This window comes from Lonchura striata, chromosome 30 (genome assembly GCF_046129695.1).
Source record: "Lonchura striata isolate bLonStr1 chromosome 30, bLonStr1.mat, whole genome shotgun sequence".
NCBI classification, from domain to species: Eukaryota; Metazoa; Chordata; class Aves; order Passeriformes; family Estrildidae; genus Lonchura; species Lonchura striata.
In genome coordinates, this window is record NC_134632.1 from 2,618,951 (window position 1) to 2,637,472 (window position 18,522).

An 18,522-nucleotide genomic window follows, 5' to 3' on the forward strand; every position below is an offset into this window, starting at 1 on the left:
TGGCAGGGTTGGATAAAACCTTTTCCTGACTTAGAGATGGGGTAACTGAGAGGTGTTTTCAAAGCTTTTATTTTATTTTTAGTCTTGTGAGAAAGGTGAGACAATGTAAATGTTGTGATTTATGCTGTTACAATTAGAAGCTATTTCTTAATTACAAAACACTATAAGTGTTTTTGTAGTTTATTAACATTTCGTTACACTATGCTGTAGATACTTTAAAGTTATTTATCTAAAATTGCTCTTCATAAATCTTATTACATTGTACCTTTCATAGTTCTATTTCTCCAAAGTACCTAATCTTATTTACAAAATCATCTTTTGAAACTTTTTTCTAGCTCAATTTCTGTCTCAGCAACATCTGTGCTATTCCATAACATTTCCAAATCAGCATTTCCTGTCTCAGAGTTTGCATACAAATACATGCTTTACAAACTTTCTGTCACACCCTAAAAACTCTACAAAGTCATTTCCCACATCCCAGCAACAGGGAACCTCGTTTCAAAATGGAAATCTGTTGGGAGAGGTGTTTGTGCACGTTTGTGGGGTGCAGGGAGCGTGGCCTGGGGTCCTGGGGTGCCTGGGGCAGGAATTTGGGGAGCACAGGGGTGAATTTGGGGTTGCAGAGGATGTGCAGGGCTGGATCTGGGGGTGCAGGGCTGGATTTGGGGGTGCAGAGGTGTCTGGGGCTGGAATTTGGGGTGCACAGGGCTGGATCTGGGGATTCAGAGGATGTGCAGGGTGGGGTTTGGGGTTTTAGGGCTGGATTTGGGGATACAGAGAGTGTGCATGGCAGAGTTTGGGGGTGCACAGGGCTGGGGCTGGAATTTGGGGTGCACAGGCTGGATCTGGGGATTCAGAGGATGTGCAGGGCAGGATCTGGGGGTGCACAGAGCAAGGTCTGGGGGAACAGGGGTGCATGGGGCTGGGGGTGCTCCCAGCAGGACCTGGGGGTGCTCAGAGCAGATCTGGGGATGCACAGAGCAGGATTTGGGGGTGCTCAGAGCAGGATTTGGGGCTGCTCACAGCAGGATTTGGGGATGCTCACAGCAGGATTTGGGGGTGCTCACAGCAGGATTTGGGGGTGCTCACAGCAGGATCTGGGGGTGCTCAGAGCAGGATCTGGGGGTGCTCACAGCAGGATCTGGGGGTGCTCACAGCAGGATCTGGGGATGCTCGCAGCAGTATTTGGGGGTGCTCGCAGCAGGATTTGGGGGTGCTCACAGCAGTATTTGGGGATGCTCACAGCAGGATCTGGGGGTGCTCGCAGCAGTATTTGGGGATGCTCACAGCAGTATTTGGGGCTGCTCACAGCAGGATCTGGGGGTGCTCAGAGCAGGATTTGGGGCTGCTCACAGCAGGATTTGGGGGTGCTCACAGCAGGATCTGGGGGTGCTCACAGCAGTATTTGGGGATGCTCACAGCAGGATCTGGGGGCGCTCACAGCAGGATCTGGGGGTGCTCACAGCAGTATTTGGGGGTGCTCAGAGCAGGATCTGGGGGTGCTCAGAGCAGGATCTGGGGATGCTCGCAGCAGTATTTGGGGGTGCTCGCAGCAGTATTTGGGGGTGCTCGCAGCAGTATTTGGGGGTGCTCAGAGCAGGATCTGGGGGTGCTCGCAGCAGGACCAGCTGGCACAGGCGCTGCGCGGGGCCGGATCTGACGCTGGCTCCGGCTCAAGGCAGCGAACTACAGATCCCGGCACCGCGGGCGGCTCGGGCGCCGCCCCGGCCGAGCCTCACATGACGGGGCCGGGCCGGGCCGGGCCGGGATGGGGCAGCGCGATCGGATGTTCAAGGTGCTGGTGGTGGGCGACGCCACGGTGGGCAAGACCTCGCTGGTGCAGCGCTACGCCAACGACAGCTTCAACCGGCACTACAAATCCACCGTGGGAGGTGAGCCCGACCCTCCCCGGGCTCCGGCGCTTCCCGGGGGGTTCCCGGGGTGTTCCCGGGGGGTTCCCGGCGGTTCCCGGGTTTTTCCCGGGGGGTTCCCGAGGTTTTCCCGGGGGGTTCCCGGCCGTTCCCGGGTTTTTCCCGGGGGGTTCCCGGCGGTTCCCGGGGTTTTCCCTGGGGGTTCCCGAGGTTTTCCCGGGGGGTTCCCGGGTGTTTCCTGGGGTGTTTCCGGCGGTTCCCGGGTGTTCCCGGCGATTCCCGGGTGTTCCCGGGGGTTTCCGGCCGTTCCCGGGGGTTCCCGGGGTTTTCCCGGGGGTGCTCCCGGGGTGTTTCGCGGGGTGATTCCCGGGGATGTTTCCCGGGGGGTTCCCGGGGTGTTCCCGGGGGTTCCCGGGATTTTCCCGGGGTGTTTCCCGGGTGTTCCCGGCGATTCCCGGGTGTTTCCCGGGGGTTCCCAGGGTTTTCCCGGGTGTTTCCCGGGTGTTCCCAGGGTTTTCCCGGGTGTTTCCCGGGTGTTCCCGGCGATTCCCGGCGGTTCCCGGCGGTTCCCGGGCTCCGGCGCCGCGCCCGTCCCGGTGCGCATCCCCAGCCCGGAGCGCTCCGCGCCCTCGTCCCGCGGCACCGCGCCCCGCTCCCCCGGCGGTGGCTTGGGATTCCGGGGTGGGAGCAGCCGCCTGTCGCCGGGCTTTGTGGGGTGTTAGCTGGCAGACCTTCTCCGCCGAGCCCCCGGGGGATGCTGGAGCTCTGCCCGGCTCACTTGGGGTGCCCCATCCTTCTCCCACCCTCTGGAATAACCACCCCAGGAGCTGTAAGATGGATAGGCTGAGGTTCCAGGCTCAGCTTATCCCAGTAAAACCAGCAGCAGCACTGGTTTGGCATTAATTGAACAGCCCTGAAGTCCTCAGGAGCTTCTGTCCTTGTGCCAGGCTCATTTCGGGTTCCCCATCCTTCTCCCACCCTCTGGAATAACCACCCCAGGAGCTGTAAAATAGATAGTCTGAGGTTATAGGTTTATCTTATCCTAGTAAAACCAGCAACAGCGCTGGTTTGGCATTAATTAAACACACCCTGAAATCCTCAGGAGCATTTGTCCTACCAGGCTCATTTGGGGATGCCCCTACCTCTTGGAATAACCACTCCAGGAGCTGTAAGATGGATAGGCTGAGGTTCCAGGCTCAGTTTATCCCAGTAAAACCAGCAGCAGTGCTGGTCTGGCATTAATTAAACACACCCTGAAGGCCTCAGGAGCATTTGTCCTTGTGCCAGGCTCATTTCGGGTTCCCCATCCTTCTCCCACCCTCTGGAATAACCACTCCAGGAGCTGTAAGATGGATAGGCTGAGGTTATAAATTCAGTTTATCCCAGTACAACCAGCAACAGTGCTGGTCTGGCATTAATTAAACAACCCTGAAGGCCTCAGGAGCATTTGTCCTTCTGCCAGACTCATTTGGGGTTCCCCATCCTTCTCCCACCCTCTGGAATAACCACCCCAGGAGCTGTCAAATAGATAGTCTGAGGTTATAGGTTTATCTTATCCTAGTAAAACCAGCAACAGCGCTGGTTTGGCATTAATTAAACACACCCTGAAGTCCTCAGGATCCTTTGTACTTGTTCCAGACTCATTTGGGTTGCCCCCACCCTCTGGAATAACCACCCCAGGAGCTGTAAGATGGATAGGCTGAGGTTCTAGGCTTAGTTTATCCCAGTAAAACCAGCAGCAGTGCTGGTCTGGCATTAATTAAACAGTCCTGAAGTCTTCAGGAGTTTCTGTCCTTGTGCCAGAATCATTTGGATGCCCCATCCTTCTCCCACCTCCTGGAATAACCACCCCAGGAGCTGTAAGATGGATAGGCTGAGGTTCCAGGCTCAGTTTATCCCAGTAAAACCAGCAACAGTGCTGGTCTGGCATTAATTAAACACACCCTGAAGTCCTCAGGAGTATTTGTCCTTCTGCCAGACTCATTTCAGGTTCCCCATCCTTCTCCCACCCTCTGGAATAACCACCCCAGGAGCTGTAAAATAGTCTGAGGTTATAGGTTTATCTTATCCTAGTAAAACCAGCAACAGCGCTGGTTTGGCATTAATTAAACACACCCTGAAGTCCTCAGGATCATTTGTCCTTGTGCCAGACTCATTTGGGGTGCCCCCACCCTCTGGAATAACCACCCCAGGAGCTGTAAGATGGATAGGCTGAGGTTCTAGGCTTAGTTTATCCCAGTAAAACCAGCAGCAGTGCTGGTCTGGCATTAATTAAACAGTCCTGAAGTCTTCAGGAGTTTCTGTCCTTGTGCCAGGCCCATTTGGGGTGCCCCTACCCAATTAATTTGGCATTAATTTAACAGCCTGGCCTCGCTGCTGAGGGCTCAGCAGCTCTTGGGAAGCTCTGTGAGGAAGAGGCTGGGAATGGGGCTGAGCAGGATTTTGGTTCTTTGTGTAAATGAATAACCTGGAAGGAGCAGGAGCTGCCAAGGGTTTACCCAGGAAACCTCCCCCAGGACCCAAAATCGGGGGTGTTGAGCTCAGCTGTTTAAATCTTCTTATTCCTGACCCAAGAGGGGATGGATTAGAGGTGAAAACCCTGGAGAGGCACAGAGCTCCAGGCTGTGCCCAGCAGGAAATGCTGCAGACTGGTGGCTGGGGCTTTTCTTTTTGTACTTTGTTCCTGGTTTTGGTCAGCCCCAGCCCAGCTAGGTCTGGCTGCCAGGTTGAAACCCCGACACATCAGGATCTGAGAACAGCACAGAGCTTCCCCTTTTGACTCACTGGTGACAGCAAATATGGGGGGATCCAGCCTGGCAGGGACCTTACAGCTGCTGTCACCCCTTGAGCACGGACAACTTTCCCTGTTTTAGGTTAATCTGGGGTGATTCATCCTTGCAGGGACCTCACAGCTCCTCTCACCCCAGAGACAGGGACATCTTTCCCTGTTTTAGGCTAATATGGGGTGATTCAGCTTGGTAGAGACCTCACAGCACCCCAAGGACAGGAACATCTTTCCCTGTTTTAGGCTAATCTGGGGTGATCCAACCTGGCAGGACCTCACAGCTGCTCTCACCCCATGGTCAGGGACACCTTTCCCTATCCCAGGTTAATCTGGGGTGATCCAGCCTGGCAGGGACCTACAGCTCCTCTCACCCCTTGAGCAAGGACACCTTTCCCTCTTTCAGGTTAATCTGGGGTGATCCAGCCTGGCAGGACCTCACAGCACCTCAAGGACAGGAACATCTTTCCCTGTTTTAGGTTAATCTGGGGTGATTCAGCTTGGTAGGGACCTCACAGCTGCTCTCACCCCATGGTCAGGGACACTTTTCCCTATCCCAGGCTGCTCCAAGCCCTGGAATTGTGCTTGGGCTGTGGCCCTGCTGGAGGATGGGGAAGGGCCTGGGGCTGTGCTGGGGCTCTGGGAGATGGGGAGAGACTGTGCAGGATGGTACAGAACAGCCCTGAGCAAATTTCCTTCCTGCTTTTTTGGGAATTCTCCAGTGGATTTTGCACTGAAGGTGGTTCAGTGGTCGGAGTCGGAGACGGTTCGGCTGCAGCTCTGGGACATTGCAGGTATTTTGAAGGTTTTTTTAATGTTCTCACTGTTTTGGCCTTTCCTTTCCTTTCCTTTCCTTTCCTTTCCTTTCCTTTCCTTTCCTTTCCTTTCCTTTCCTTTCCTTTCCTTTCCTTTCCTTTCCTTTCCTTTCCTTTCCTTTCCTTTCCTTTCCTTTCCTTTCCTTTCCTTTCCCCCTTTTTTCCCCTTTTCCTCTTCCTTTTCCTTCCTTTTCCTTCTCCTCCAAAACCAAATCCCAGCTGCCTGTGGTTTCCAGGGGCAGGACTGCTCTGCTTGGCTGCCTCGAGCCTGCTGTAGTCATTTAAATATTTAATTAAAAACCCACCTGCAAGGAATGCAGACAGCAATTCCTGCTGAGCCTTTCCTTTCTGTTCCAGAGCAGGGGGAGCGTGGAACTGCCTGGATATGAGACCGCTCATGTTAAAATCCAAATTTCTGGCACGAGACACACTCTGAGGGGCAGAATTATAAAAGCTGGAGTGGGACGAGGGGCAGAGAAAGGAATTTCCCAAATTCCCTGGCAGCAGGAGGGCTGTGGGCAGCAGCAGCAGCTCTAAAATGGATGTGGAGCAGGGAGGAAAACAGGGCTGTGGTTTCCTCTGCTGCTGCCTGGAATCCTCAAAAAGGCACCAGGAAGGAGAAGTTGGCAGAGGGAGCAGCGCAGCGAGAAACTGCTTTCAGTTTTGGCCCCCCAAAAAAAGGAGTTTGAGGTGTGGGAAGCAGAGCTGGCGCTGTGCCCTTGTGGTGCCCAGGTGGGAACGATGGGAATAATGTGAATTTTGGGAATGCCCCATCCCTGGAGTGTCCCAGAGCACAGGGGAGGGGGTCCTGCCCCCCTGGCATGGGGTGAATTTTGGTCCCTTTTAACCCAAACAAACCCAGTGTGTGTTTTGTGGCTTTCTCTGTGTGTTTGTGTGGGGTTTTGTGTGTGTTTTGTGGGTTTCTCTGTGGGTTTGTGTGGTTTTCTGTGTGTATTTTGTGTGTTTCTCTGTGGGTTTCTGTGTTTTTTGTGTGTATTTTGTGTGTTTCTCTGTGGGTTTGTTTTTTGTGTGTTTCTCTGTGTTTCTTTGTATGTATGCATGGTTTTTCTGTGTTTCTCTGTGGGTTTTTGTGTGTTTTGTGGGTTTGTGTGAGTTTTATGTGTTGCTCTGTGGGTTTATATGGTTTTTGTGCGTTTCTCTATGGATTTATGTCTATCTCTGTGGGTTTTTCTGTGTTTCTCTATGGGTTTTTGTGTGCATTTGTGTGTGTTTCTCTGTGGGTTTGTATGGTTTTTCTGTTTCTCTGTTTTTTTTATGGTTTTTCTGTGTTTCTGTGTGCTTTTTGTGTGCTTCTCTGTGGTTTTACATGCTTCCCTGTGCATTTTTCATGATTCCATGACCCGACCCCTGCCCAACACAGAACCTCCCAGGCCGAACACACCCTAAATCCCAAAACCCCTGCAAGAACACCGCGTCAACACAACACCAGCACGATAAAAAAACCCCAAAATAACAACTCTGGGCTGTTTTTCCCCCGGCTGTGACCCCGAAGGGCAGGAACGTTTCACATCCATGACCCGGCTGTACTACAGGGACGCCTCAGCCTGTGTCATCATGTTTGATGTCACCAACGCCAGCACCTTCAGCAACAGCCACAAGTGGAAGCAGGACCTGGACAGCAAACTGCTGCTGCCAGACGGGAGCCCCGTGCCCTGCCTGCTGCTGGCCAACAAGGTGGGCTTGGGGGGTTTTGGGGGGTTTTGGGGGGTTTTGGGTGTTTCTCTGGGAGTTTGTATGCTTTCTGTATGGTTTTTGTGTGTTTCACTGTGTGTTTCTATGGTTTTTGTGTGTTTCTCTGTGAGCGTGTGTGGTTTTTGTGTGGTTTTTGTGTGGTTTTCGTGTGTTTCTCTGTCAGTTTGTGTGGTGTTTGTGTGGTGTTTGTGTGTTTCTCTGTGAGTTTGTATGATTTCCGTATGGTTTCTGTGTGTTTCACTGTGTGTTTCTATGGTTTTTGTGTGTTGCTCTGTGAGATTGTGTGGTTTTTGTGTCTTTCTCTGTCAGTTTGTATGATTTTTGTATGGTTTTATTTGGGTTTTGTGTGGTTTTTGTGTGTTTCTCTGTGAGTTTGTATGATGTCTGTATGGTTTCTGTGTGTTTCACTGTATGTTTCTATGGTTTTTGTGTGGTTTTGTGTGGTTTTCGTGTATTTCTCTGTGAGTTTGTGTGGTTTTTGTGTGTTTCTCAGTTTGTATGATTTTTGTATGGTTTTATTTGGGTTTTGTGTGGGTTTTGTGTGTTTCTCTGTGTGGTGTTTGTGTGGTGTTTGTGTGGTTTTCGTGTGTTTCTCTGTGAGTTTGTATGATTTCTGTATGATTTTATTTGGGTTTTGTGTGGTTTTTGTGTGTTTCTCTGTGTGTTTATGTGGTTTTTGTGTGTTTCTCTGTCAGTTTGTATGATTTTTGTATGGTTTTATTTGGGTTTTGTGTGGGTTTTGTGTGTTTCTCTGTGTGTGTGGTGTTTGTGTGGTGTTTGTGTGGTTTTCGTGTGTTTCTCTGTGAGTTTGTATGATTTCTGTATGATTTTATTTGGTTTTTGTGTGGTTTTTGTGTGTTTGTGTGTTTATGTGGTTTTTGTGTGTTTCTCTGTGAGTTTGTATGATTTCTGTATGATTTTATTTGGTTTTTGTGTGGTTTCTCTGTGAGTTTGTGTAGATTTTGTGTGGTGTTTGTGAGTTTGTGTGGTTTTTGTCTGGTTTTGTGTGGGTTTTGTGTGTTTCACTGTGTGTTTCTATGGTTTTTGTGTGTTTCTCTGTGAGTTTGTGTGGTTTTTTTGTATGGTTTTTGTGTGGTTTTTGTTTGTTTCTCTATGAGTTTGTATGATATTTGTATGGTTTTTGTGCATTTTTGTGCATTTTTGTGCATTTTTTGTGTGTTTCTCTATGTGTTTCTATGGTTTTTGAGTGTTCCTCTGTGAGTTTGTGTGTTTTTTGTGTGTTTCTCTGTGGGTGGTTTTTGTGTGTTTCTCTGTGGGGTTGTGTGGTTTTTTGTATGGTTTTTGTGTGTTTCTCTGTGAGTTTGTATTATTTCTGTATGGTTTTGTTTGGTTTTTGTGTGGTTTTTGTGTGTTTCTCTGTGGGTTTGTATAGTTTTTGTGTGGTTTTGTATGTTCCTCTGTGTTTCTGTGTGGGGGTTTGTGTGGTTTCTGTGTTTCTCTGTGGGTTTCTATGGTTTTTGTGTGTTTTTCTGTGGATTTTGTGTGTTTCTGTGTGGATTTTGTGTGTTTTTCTGTTTATATTCCTCTGTGTCTCTGTGTGTTTGTGTGTGGGTTTTGTCTGTTTCTGTGTTTTTCTGTTTGGGTGTATTTCCCTGTGTTTGTGTTTCTGTTCCTGTGTGTTTGTGGGATTTTTTGTGTGTTCCGGATCTGTTTGTGTGGGGTTTTGTGCATTTTTATGCATTTCTCTGTGTTTCTCTGTGTGTTTGCATGTTCCTGTGTGTGTATTCTTGTTTATTTCTGCATTTTTCTGTGTGTGCACAGCAGAGAACACCTTCAGCACTCACCTTTGCTGTCACCTTTAAACCTTTCCAGGCCCCTCCTGGAATTTCTTGCCTTTCCCAAGGATTTTTCTCCGCAGCCCTGCTTTACAACCCTTTCCTTGAAGAAACCTCTCCTAAAATGCAACACAAACCCCCTCTGGTGCAACTTGGGGCCTTTTCCTCCCTGTCCTGTCGCCCTGAGCACAGCTCCTGTCACAGAGACAGAAATTCTGCTTTCCACCTGGATCTAGGGCTGAGTTTTGCTCTCTGCATTGGTTTCTCCCTTTTTATGTTGTATTTTCCCTTCATTTCCAACCCTGCTTTTTGCTCCCCCTGTGCCAGTCCTGGCTCGGGAGCCCTTTCCAAATTCAGTTTGAGACTCAAAAATGGGGTGGCTGGGCAGGAGAGTGGCTTTTCTTACCCACTGCTCCACAAATTGCACTTCAATAATTATTTCCTTTGATTGAAACTCCCTGACAGGAGGGGACAGCCGGGGGGATTTGGGATCTCATCCCAGGGAACAGGGACAGGAGGAGAGGGAACGGCCTCAGGCTGTGCTGGGGAGGCTCAGGTTGGACTCCAGCAGGAATTTCCTCATGGGAAGGGTTGGAAGGGACTGCCAGGGGGGTTTGGAGTGCCCATCCCTGGAGGTGGCACCTGGAGGTGGCACTGGGAGCTCAGGGTGGGGATTGGGCACAGATTGGATTCGATGATCCCACAGGGATTTTCCAGCCTCAGGGATCCTGGGATTCTCTTCTGAGGCAGCAGCTTTGCCAGGATCAGGGAATCCTGGCTGGCTGCAGCCACGAGCTCTGGGCCAGGCTCTCCCTCTGCCTCCGTGCCCATCCCCTGGCATCGGTGCCACCACACCTGTGCCACCTCTCCCGGCTGCTGGGGGCCCGGGCAGATTTTTGGGATGAGGGACAAGGCTGGGAGCTCCATTCCAGGCGTGCTTGGCTGAGGTGTGTCAGTGACTGAGATATCAGATAAAGAAATTGCTGCTTGCAACGGCCCAGCGAGAGCCTTGCCCCGAGATGTGGGAGCTGTGGGGGCTGAGCTGCCTCCCCCAGCCACGGACGGGCCCCGCCAGCTGCCACACCGGGGAGGAATTCCTCCTGGGAGGGTGGGCAGGCCCTGGCACAGAGGATCCACAGAATTCCAGGCTGCCCTGTCCCTGGAAGTGTCCCTGCCCATGGGATTGAATGATTCCTTCAAACCCAACCTGTTCCAGGATTCCCTGGGCTGGTTTGGATGGGATATTGGGAATAAATCCTTCCCTGGGAGGAGCTGGGATGGAATTCCCTGAAGAGCTGGGGCTGCTCCATCCCTAAGGCTGTCCTAGACAGGGTTGGACAGTGGATCAAATAGATCCAAAGGATAAAATGGATCAAATGGATCAAAAGAATAAAATGGATCAAATGGATCAAAATAATAAAATGGATCAAATGGCACCCTGGGATGGTGGGAGGTGTCCCTGCCCAGGGGATTGGATGATCCCTTCCAACCCAACCCATTCCAGGATTCCCTGGGCTGGTTTGGGTGGGATATTTGGAATAAACCCTTCCCTGGGAGGGGCTGGGATGGAATTCCCAGAGAATCCATGGGTGCTCCAGCCCTGGGAATGTCCCAGAATAGATTGGACAATGGATAAAGTGAATAAAATGGGCAAAATTGGTAAAAATGCACCCTGGGATAGTGGGAAGTGTCCCTGCCCATGGGATTGCATGATCCCTTCCAACCCAACCCATTCCAGGATTCCCTGGGCTGGTTTGGATGGGACATAGGGAATAAATCCTTCCCTGGGAGGGGCTGGGATGGGATTCCCAGAGGAGCTGGGGCTGCTCCAGCCCTGGGAGTGTCCCAGGATGGGTTGGACAGGGGATAAAGTGAATAAAATTAATAAAATGGGTAAAATGGATCAAATGGCACCCTGGGATAGTGGGAAGTGTCCCTGCCCATGGGATTGGATGATCCCTTCCAACCCAACCCATTCCAGGATTCCCTGGGCTGGTTTGGATGGGACATTGGGAATAAACCCTTCCCTGGGATGGGCTGGGATGGGATTCCCAGAGGAGCTGGGGCTGCTCCAGCCCTGGGAGTGCCCCGGGCTGGGTTGAGCAGCCTGGGACAGGGGAATTGTCCCTGCCCGTGGGTGACTTTGGGGTCCCCTCTGAGCGGAGCCAGGCTGGGCTCGGTGGCCCTGAGGTGCCTCTGTCTCCTTGCAGTGTGACCTCTCCCCGTGGGCAGTGAGCCGGGACGAGGTCGATCGGTTCAGCAAAGAAAACGGATTTTCGGGATGGGTGGAGACGTCTGTGAAGGAGAACAAGAACATCAGCGAGTCCATGAGGTAGGAGCCGTGCCCCTGCCCTGCCGGAGCCCCTGGCAGTGCCCAGGGCTGGCAGCACCTGGCACAGGGCAAGGCCCCTGCCCAAATCCAGCTGCCAGTGCTGTCCCACTCCTTAACCCCATTTTTTCCTCATTTCCTGCAGTTTATCTCCTTCTCTGTCAGCCAATACTCTTTTCTTAGAGGAGCGTCACAAAATAACTCACACATTCACGCTAGGTGGAAAAGAGAGTAAAAGGAGAGAACTTGATTTCTAATTCTTTGTTTCTAATTTGTTACTCTGATTCTTAAGATTTTCTAAAGCTCTCTGAGTTTATATTTTTTAGAGAACTTTTTCACATAATTTCTATAAGCAACATACTGTTTTTACATTCTTTTATGGGGGTGGAGAAACTCGATGTACTAGTAGTTTGTTTAATGTCTTTGGAGAGGTCGCTTATTTACTCTTTAATCCAGTGTCACCTTTAAGAAAGTATAAAAGTTAGAGTCAGAAAAATAAACCTTCTTCTTTACCTTGCAAATAGCAGGTGGCTCGCGTTGTGCTTTTAACGTGTCCTATAGCAACACTAATTCTTTATTTTAATTCTTTATTTTAATTCCAAAAGTGGCAGCGGATTGGAGGATGAAATTCCCACCTCTCCACTGCTCAAACCAACAGCCCATCAATTCTCTCTCCTCACAAAGAAGAATGTAAAACAATCATTCTTTACATGAGCAGTGTGAGAAACTGTAAATATGTAAACATCAGAAGGCATAGAAAACTTTTGGAAGCACTTTAAAACTTTCAAAAGGACAGGGTGACAATGGGGCAACTGGGAGGCATTTAAAAAACTTTTATTCAAATAACCAAAAGCTGCCAGTTGTTTATTTGCAGAAAATACTTCAGTTTGTCCCCCTGCCTCTGTCCAGGGGCCAGAGGAAGCCTCTCATGAAAGGTGTTTTTCAAAAGAGACTATTTTCCTCCTGGAGCAATTGTGGAGTATTTCAATGTATAAAGTAATTTTTCCATCTATTTTGCCAAAGAGAAGTTTTTAATATAACTATTTTTTAGTCTCATGAGAAGAGTGAAACAATACAGGGGTTATAATTTACGTGATCACAATCAGAAGTTAACAATTTCTTAATTACAAAAACACTCCAAGTGTTTCTTGGCCTGTCAGTTTTTTGCTACACGATGCAGTAGGCCCTGAGAACTCTCTACAAATCCATTTCCTGCACTTCTGAGCTTCGCTTTTTAGTTTTAATTTCTTTTCTGCAGTGCATAACTCTCTGCAAATCCATTTCTTGCACTTCAGGGCTTTGCTTTTTAAAATTTTTTATTTCTCTTCTGAAAAAAAAAAAAAAAAAAAAACAAAATCAAACTCAGGACTTTTTTCCCCCAGGGTTCTGATTGAGAAGATGATGTCCTCATCCACGGGAGATGGAAGCTCCTCCTCTGCTGGCACTGGGGATTACATCAACATCAAGGAGACCTCCCCTCCAGGCTGGGCCTGCTGCTGAAGCCACTGCAGCTCTGATGGGCTTCTCATCATCACCATCATCATCATCATCATCGTTACCATGGTCACCTTGCCCTGAACTGTCCCTGGTTTGGTGTTTTTTCCTGATATTTTGAACTTTTCAGTGGCTGTTTCCTCAGCAGAGCCCTGCTGCAGTGACTTGGAGCGAGGGATGGAAGAAGAGGATTGGGAATATTCCTTTTTTCTCTGCTGCTCTGATGGAGCACAGTCCATGTCCAGGCAGTGCCTTGCATTACACTGAATTATTATTTTTTTTTTAATTTTGAGCACTTCCCTCTCTGGCAAGGGCTGGCAGAGGGATTTTGTTAATTTTCTGCACCTTGAAGCCCTCCCTTTTGGGGACACAGCCCAGCCCAGGTGGATCCCCAGCTGTGGGATCCCAGCAATCTCTGGGATGCTGGATCTGTGTCCTGGGGGGAGCAGCACATCCCAGCAGTGCCCAAACCCCTGAGGATGAGGAGCTGCAGCACTGTGGAGTTCTGGGGCTCAGCTGGGACCTGGAGCAGCACAGTTCTCACTCCCCTGTGGGGCAGAAACCCCAAAATTTGGTCAGGAACTGCTCCTGTCCTTCCTGGACCAGCACAATCCTCACTCCCCTGTGGAGCAGAGTTCCCAAAATTTGGTCAGGAATTGCTCCTGCCCTTCCTGGACCAGCACAATCCCCAGTCCCCTGTGGAGCAGACACCAAAATTTGGTCAGGAGACTTCCTGGACCAGCACAATCCTCACTCCCCTGTGGAGCAGAGTTCCCAAAATTTGGTCAGGAATTGCTCCTGCCCTCCTGGACCAGCACCATCCTCACTCCCCTGTGGGGCACAGTTCCCAAAATTTGGTCAGGAGTTGCTCCTTCCCTTCCTGAACTACCACAGTTCTCACTGCCTTGTGCAGCAGAGTTCCCAAAATTTCAGGAGTTCCTCCTGCCCCTCCTGGACCAGCACAGCCCCTACTCCCCTGTGGAGCAGAGTTCCCAAAATTTGGTCAGGAGCTGCACCTGCCCCTCCTGGACCAGCACAATTCTCACTTCTCTGTGGAGCAGAGTTCCCAAAATTTGGTCAGGAGTTGTTCCTTCCCTTCCTGGACCACCAGAGTTCTCACTGCCTTGTGCAGAAGAATTCCCAAAATTTCAGGAGTTCCTCCTGGACCAGCACATCCCCTACTCCCCTGTGGAGCAGAGACCCCAAAATTTGGTCAGGGATTGCTCCTGAACCAGCACAATCCCCACTCCCCTGTGGAGCAGAATTCCCAAAATTTGTCCTGGAGCTGCTCCTGCCCTTCCTGCCCCCAGCCCCTCCTGCTGCCCCTTTTTGGCCCCTTTGTGTGACCCTGGGCACGTTTTTTGGGACAGCCTCCACCCCCCAGCCCAAAGTGCTTTTGGCAACTGCTGCTCAATTGCCTTCCCAGCATCCAGGAGGGAATTTGGGGTCGGAAACAGCTCCCTAAAAACCCCCCTGCTGTTTTAGTGGGGCTGGGGAAGACGAGGAGGAGGGAAAAAAAAAAAAAGACTTTGTGGGATAAAAGGAAAGGAAGGAACCACTCCCCGTTTCCCTCTGGTGCCACTTTTCCCTTCTACATCCCAGATATTGGTGGTGGAGAGCAATTCTGGCCAAAAAATTGGTACAAATCGAGGAGAATTTATGGGGGAACTCAATTTCAGGGTTGGAGTTTTGTGTGTTTAATTCTGGATTTGCTGTTCTGTGATTTTCTGGTGGTTCACGGTCGCCCTGCTCACGTTTTGGGTTTGGATTTCAGCAAAAGGCCTTCAATAATTCAATTTTTTTTTTACCTTCTTGAGTGGTTTAAGTGGGAGACAGGACTAGAAATTGCTGTGTCCTGGTTTCTGCTGAATTAGGGCTGCTTTGCTCTGGTAAATTATTCCTCACTGCCTGGCTGTTGGTAAAACAGGCACTCATCACCTTCACTAAAAAAATCTGATTTTCATTCTCTGGAGCTGAAAAGAATTTAAAACGAAACAGTGAGGGTGAAGAAATTTGGGATTATTTGTGCTGCACTTTTTAATGCAAAGCTGAAGTACCTGGGCTAGGGTTCTGCCACGCAAATATTGCCAAATTAGGGGTTAGAGGTGCTTAAAAATATCCTTTCCTGTACTCTTGGTTTTAGAAATAGGGAGAGCTGGTTAGCAGCAAAATGGAAGTGCCTTGCTGAATTTTACTTCATTGTCTTAAACAAACAAACAAACAAACAAAAAAAACAATAGAAAAAAAACCCAGCAAAAAAAAATATTTTTAATACTATAAATATTTAATCCTATAAATATTTCTAGTTCTTTGTAGAACATGAGAGAAGTGCCTAATTTTTTAAAGGAGCTGCCACGAAACCCCTTAAGATTCAGGCATTATTTATTGATTTTTGTACTTAAAATGTTCCAGCCAAGAGCTCTCCTCAGAGGTGGAAAACCCGGCCCAGAGCAGCTGAAAATTCCCAATTCCTGCCCCGTCCAATGGAGCTCGAGCAGAGCGTGAAAAGAACTCAAATGATGCTGAAATTGTAATTTCAATGATGCTGAAATTGTAATTTCTCCTCTAAATCTGGCCAGGTTTGTGTCGTCAGCTACAGAACCGTGGCTGGAGATTCCCCCAGTGCCATGGGCAGGGACGTTCCTTTGGATCATCCCTGCCAAGGCCTCCTCACAGGGAATTTCTGGGAATTTTGCAGGAAAAATTCTTCCATCAGCACTTTGATACCTCCCAGGTGCCTGCAGCTCTTCCTCCAAAAGTGCCTTTTAAGAATCAACCAAAAACCCAAAGGAAGATGCTTAAAAAAAAAAGAGATTTAAAAAAAAAAAACTCTTAAAAAAAAACAACTTTACAAAATCTCTTTAAAAATCTCTTTAAAAAATCTCTTTTAAAAAATCTCTTTAAAAAAAAACTCTTTAAAAAAATCTTTTTTTTTTCAAAATCTTTTAAAAAAATCTCTTTTTTCAAAAAAATAATCTATTTTAAAAAAAATCTATTTCACAGCATTTCTGTGCTGCCCTTTGGTTTCCAGTCCCCACGTGTGCCTTGGGGAGGTTATTTTCCCACATTTACCGTTGGTTAACATCTGAAAAAAATGGCAAATAAAACCCCCCACAACCTGCACAAAAGGAAGAGTCGTTGCCTGAGCTGGGTGAAAACCCCAAGCAGGCAGGAAAACGATTTTCCTGAGCAGCTGGGGGTGTTTGCAGAGATCTCCCCATGCTTCAAAAAAGCCAAATAAACCCCAAAAAGTGCCCCAAATTTAAATCTGGTTTAAATGGATTAAACCAGATCCAAAATCCCCATCCAGGAACGACGTGGGAGGAGCAGGGGCTGCGCCCAGCTGAAATAATTCTGATTTTTAAAACCCAGAATTATTAAAAACTGGAAGGGGAAAGCCAAAAAAAAAAAAAAAAAAAAAGGCTTAAATTACTTTTTGTTGATTTAGGGGAGTAAAAACTTGAATTTTTCAGGTAGGAATCAGAAATGATCTTTATTCTGCTTCACTCGTGGCCTCATCAGGAATGAGGATTTTGGGAAATGAAGGAATTTCCTTTTCCCTGCTCTCCCTCCGTGCCCTCTGTGTGACTCTGGGCCAACTGTTCCCGTTTCCTTCTCTTTTCTCCTTCCTGGAATTTCAATTTGTGGCTCTGAGACTCAAAACCAGATGAATTTTAAGGTGTATTTTGTGCCTTGGTGGCTGCACTTGGTTTCTTCACACAGCTGGAGAATTTTACTGCAGCCTCAACAAGTCAAAAAATGTCAAAATTCAGCTTTTTTTTTGTTTTATTTTTTTTTAATTTCTTGCTGTTTCACAGTATTTTAGAGGCAGGGTCCTGACCATTGTAAAATTCAGTATTATGGTTGTGTAAAGAGGAAAAAAAAATGGATTTTATTCTACATCAGTCAATCGCTGGTGCAGCATTGCAACAGTTTGAAATAAAAATTGGATATTGCTCAGTTGGTAGTTGTTGTTTCGCTGTCTCGACGGTGCTAAGAAATGAGTTTATGAGTTGAAATTAGGAATAAAAACAACAAAAAGGTACAAAACACGAGGTATGAACTGCCCTGCATTGCCAGGAAAACAAATTCCTCTGAAATATCCTCAATTATTGTGTTTTTATTGGGCTGCAAAAACATTCAAAACTTGTGCACCTGAGTCAGCTCCTGTGGGGTTTAATCCAATATTTCCAGCAGAGAATTCCTTGATGTGGTTTCTGCACCTTCCTCCCCGGGGCTCCTTATTTTCATCCGTAATTCAGTGTATTTTGGGCTTCTTTATTCCACCATCAGCCGGGTTTTCCTGGGCCTGGATGGGACGGAGCAGAACAGCCAGAATTCCAAAGGAATTCCAATGGAACTCCAGCAGGGCATGAAATGAACTCAAAATTATGCTAAAATTTTAATTTCTCCTCTAAATCTGATCATGTTTGTATCATTAAGCCATCTTCTCACAGTTCCCAATGTATAAAAATAGGATTTAAATTATAAAAAAGGATTTAAATTTTTACTCAAATGGAGGGGTGAACCTCCAAAGATCAAAATGCAAAGCAAAAGTGAGGAGCTGCATTTTAATGACCGTGTAAAACATTTAATTTATTCTTGGTTAAAGCATCTGATTTTCTAAGCAAAATGAGTGATTTTGGGGGTTTGGAGGGAATTTAAAGTGTAAAAAAATCAACTATTTTCAGTGGGCTTTGCATGAATTGTGCTGATTTGCACGGGGAAAATGGTGCTGGTGAAAGCAGAAAAATGATAAAATTAAGGTAAAAATTAGGTAAAAATTAAGGTAAAAATTAAAATTAAATTATATATAAAAAAATTAAAATTCCCTGCCCTCAGGGCTGATAAAAACCCACAGGGGTAAGTGGGGAGGATAAGAAATCGTGGATATTTGTTATAAATTGAGTCTAAGCACAAAACCCAGCCTGGTTGGGGGAAAATCTTCTGGAATTGGGTGTGGATTGGGACAATTCCATGACAAAGGGGCCGGATGGCCCCGGGCGGGCGCTGCCCTAACCGGGGCTGCCTAAGTCGCGATAGGCGCGACAGGGAGGGAGAAAGCGCAGGAAAAACAAACAAACCAAAGGGGAAAAAAGGAAAAAAAACTCGAAAAAAACCCAAATAAAAAAACCCAAAAAACAGCAACAACAAAAAAAAACACACAAAAAAATAAAAACAAATTAAAAAAAAACCTAAAAAACCCAAAAGAAAACACCCAAAGATCCCCCCAAAAAAACCCAAACAGAACAAAAAAAAAAAAAAAAAAAATCCAAAAAATCCCCAAACAAAAAAACCCAGACAAAAAAAAAAAAACCAACCAAAATACACACACAAAAAAAAACCCAAAACCCAAAAAAACCCCAAACAAACAACAACCCCTCCAAACAAACCAAAGGGGGAATAATAAGGAAACAAAAAAAACAACCGAAAAAAACCACCAATAAATAAATAAAAAATAAAAACCAATAAAAAAGAAATAAAACCCCCCAAAACCAAAAAACCAAACAAACATAAAAAGAAATAAAAAACCCAAGAACCAAGCAAACAAAAACCCCCAAACAGAAAAAAAAAAAAAACAACAAAATACATACACAGACAAAAAACACAAAAAGCCCAAACAAACAACAACCCCTGCAAACAAACCAAAGGGAAAAAAACCCAAAGAAATAAAAAAACCCAAAACAAAATTAAAAAATTCCCAAATACACAGTGAAAAATC

The 18,522-nt window shown here is 47.4% G+C and overlaps 1 protein-coding gene across 1 annotated transcript; it reads left to right on the forward strand.

Annotated features, from left to right (window-relative positions):
- Positions 1–1,724: 1,724 nt before the first annotated feature.
- On the forward strand, positions 1,725–12,993 carry RAB29 (RAB29, member RAS oncogene family). Its single transcript, XM_021535319.3, has 5 exons — positions 1,725–1,892; positions 5,376–5,447; positions 6,982–7,163; positions 11,188–11,309; positions 12,689–12,993. The coding sequence occupies exons 1-5, from the start codon at positions 1,769–1,771 to the stop codon at positions 12,804–12,806; spliced, it is 618 nt and encodes a 205-aa protein (XP_021390994.2). The 5' UTR covers positions 1,725–1,768; the 3' UTR covers positions 12,807–12,993.
- Positions 12,994–18,522: the final 5,529 nt, after the last annotated feature.

What these genes read in the sequence shown, in the direction of transcription:
- RAB29 (XM_021535319.3), top strand. Translation starts at nt 1,769, where the DNA reads ATGGGGCAGCGCGATCGGATGTTCAAGGTGCTGGTGGTGGGCGACGCC. An exon ending in GCCTGCTGCTGGCCAACAAG is followed by an intron (nt 7,164 to 11,187) that starts GTGGGCTTGGGG and finishes GTCTCCTTGCAG; the next exon opens with TGTGACCTCTCCCCGTGGGC. An exon ending in AACATCAGCGAGTCCATGAG is followed by an intron (nt 11,310 to 12,688) that starts GTAGGAGCCGTG and finishes TTTTTCCCCCAG; the next exon opens with GGTTCTGATTGAGAAGATGA.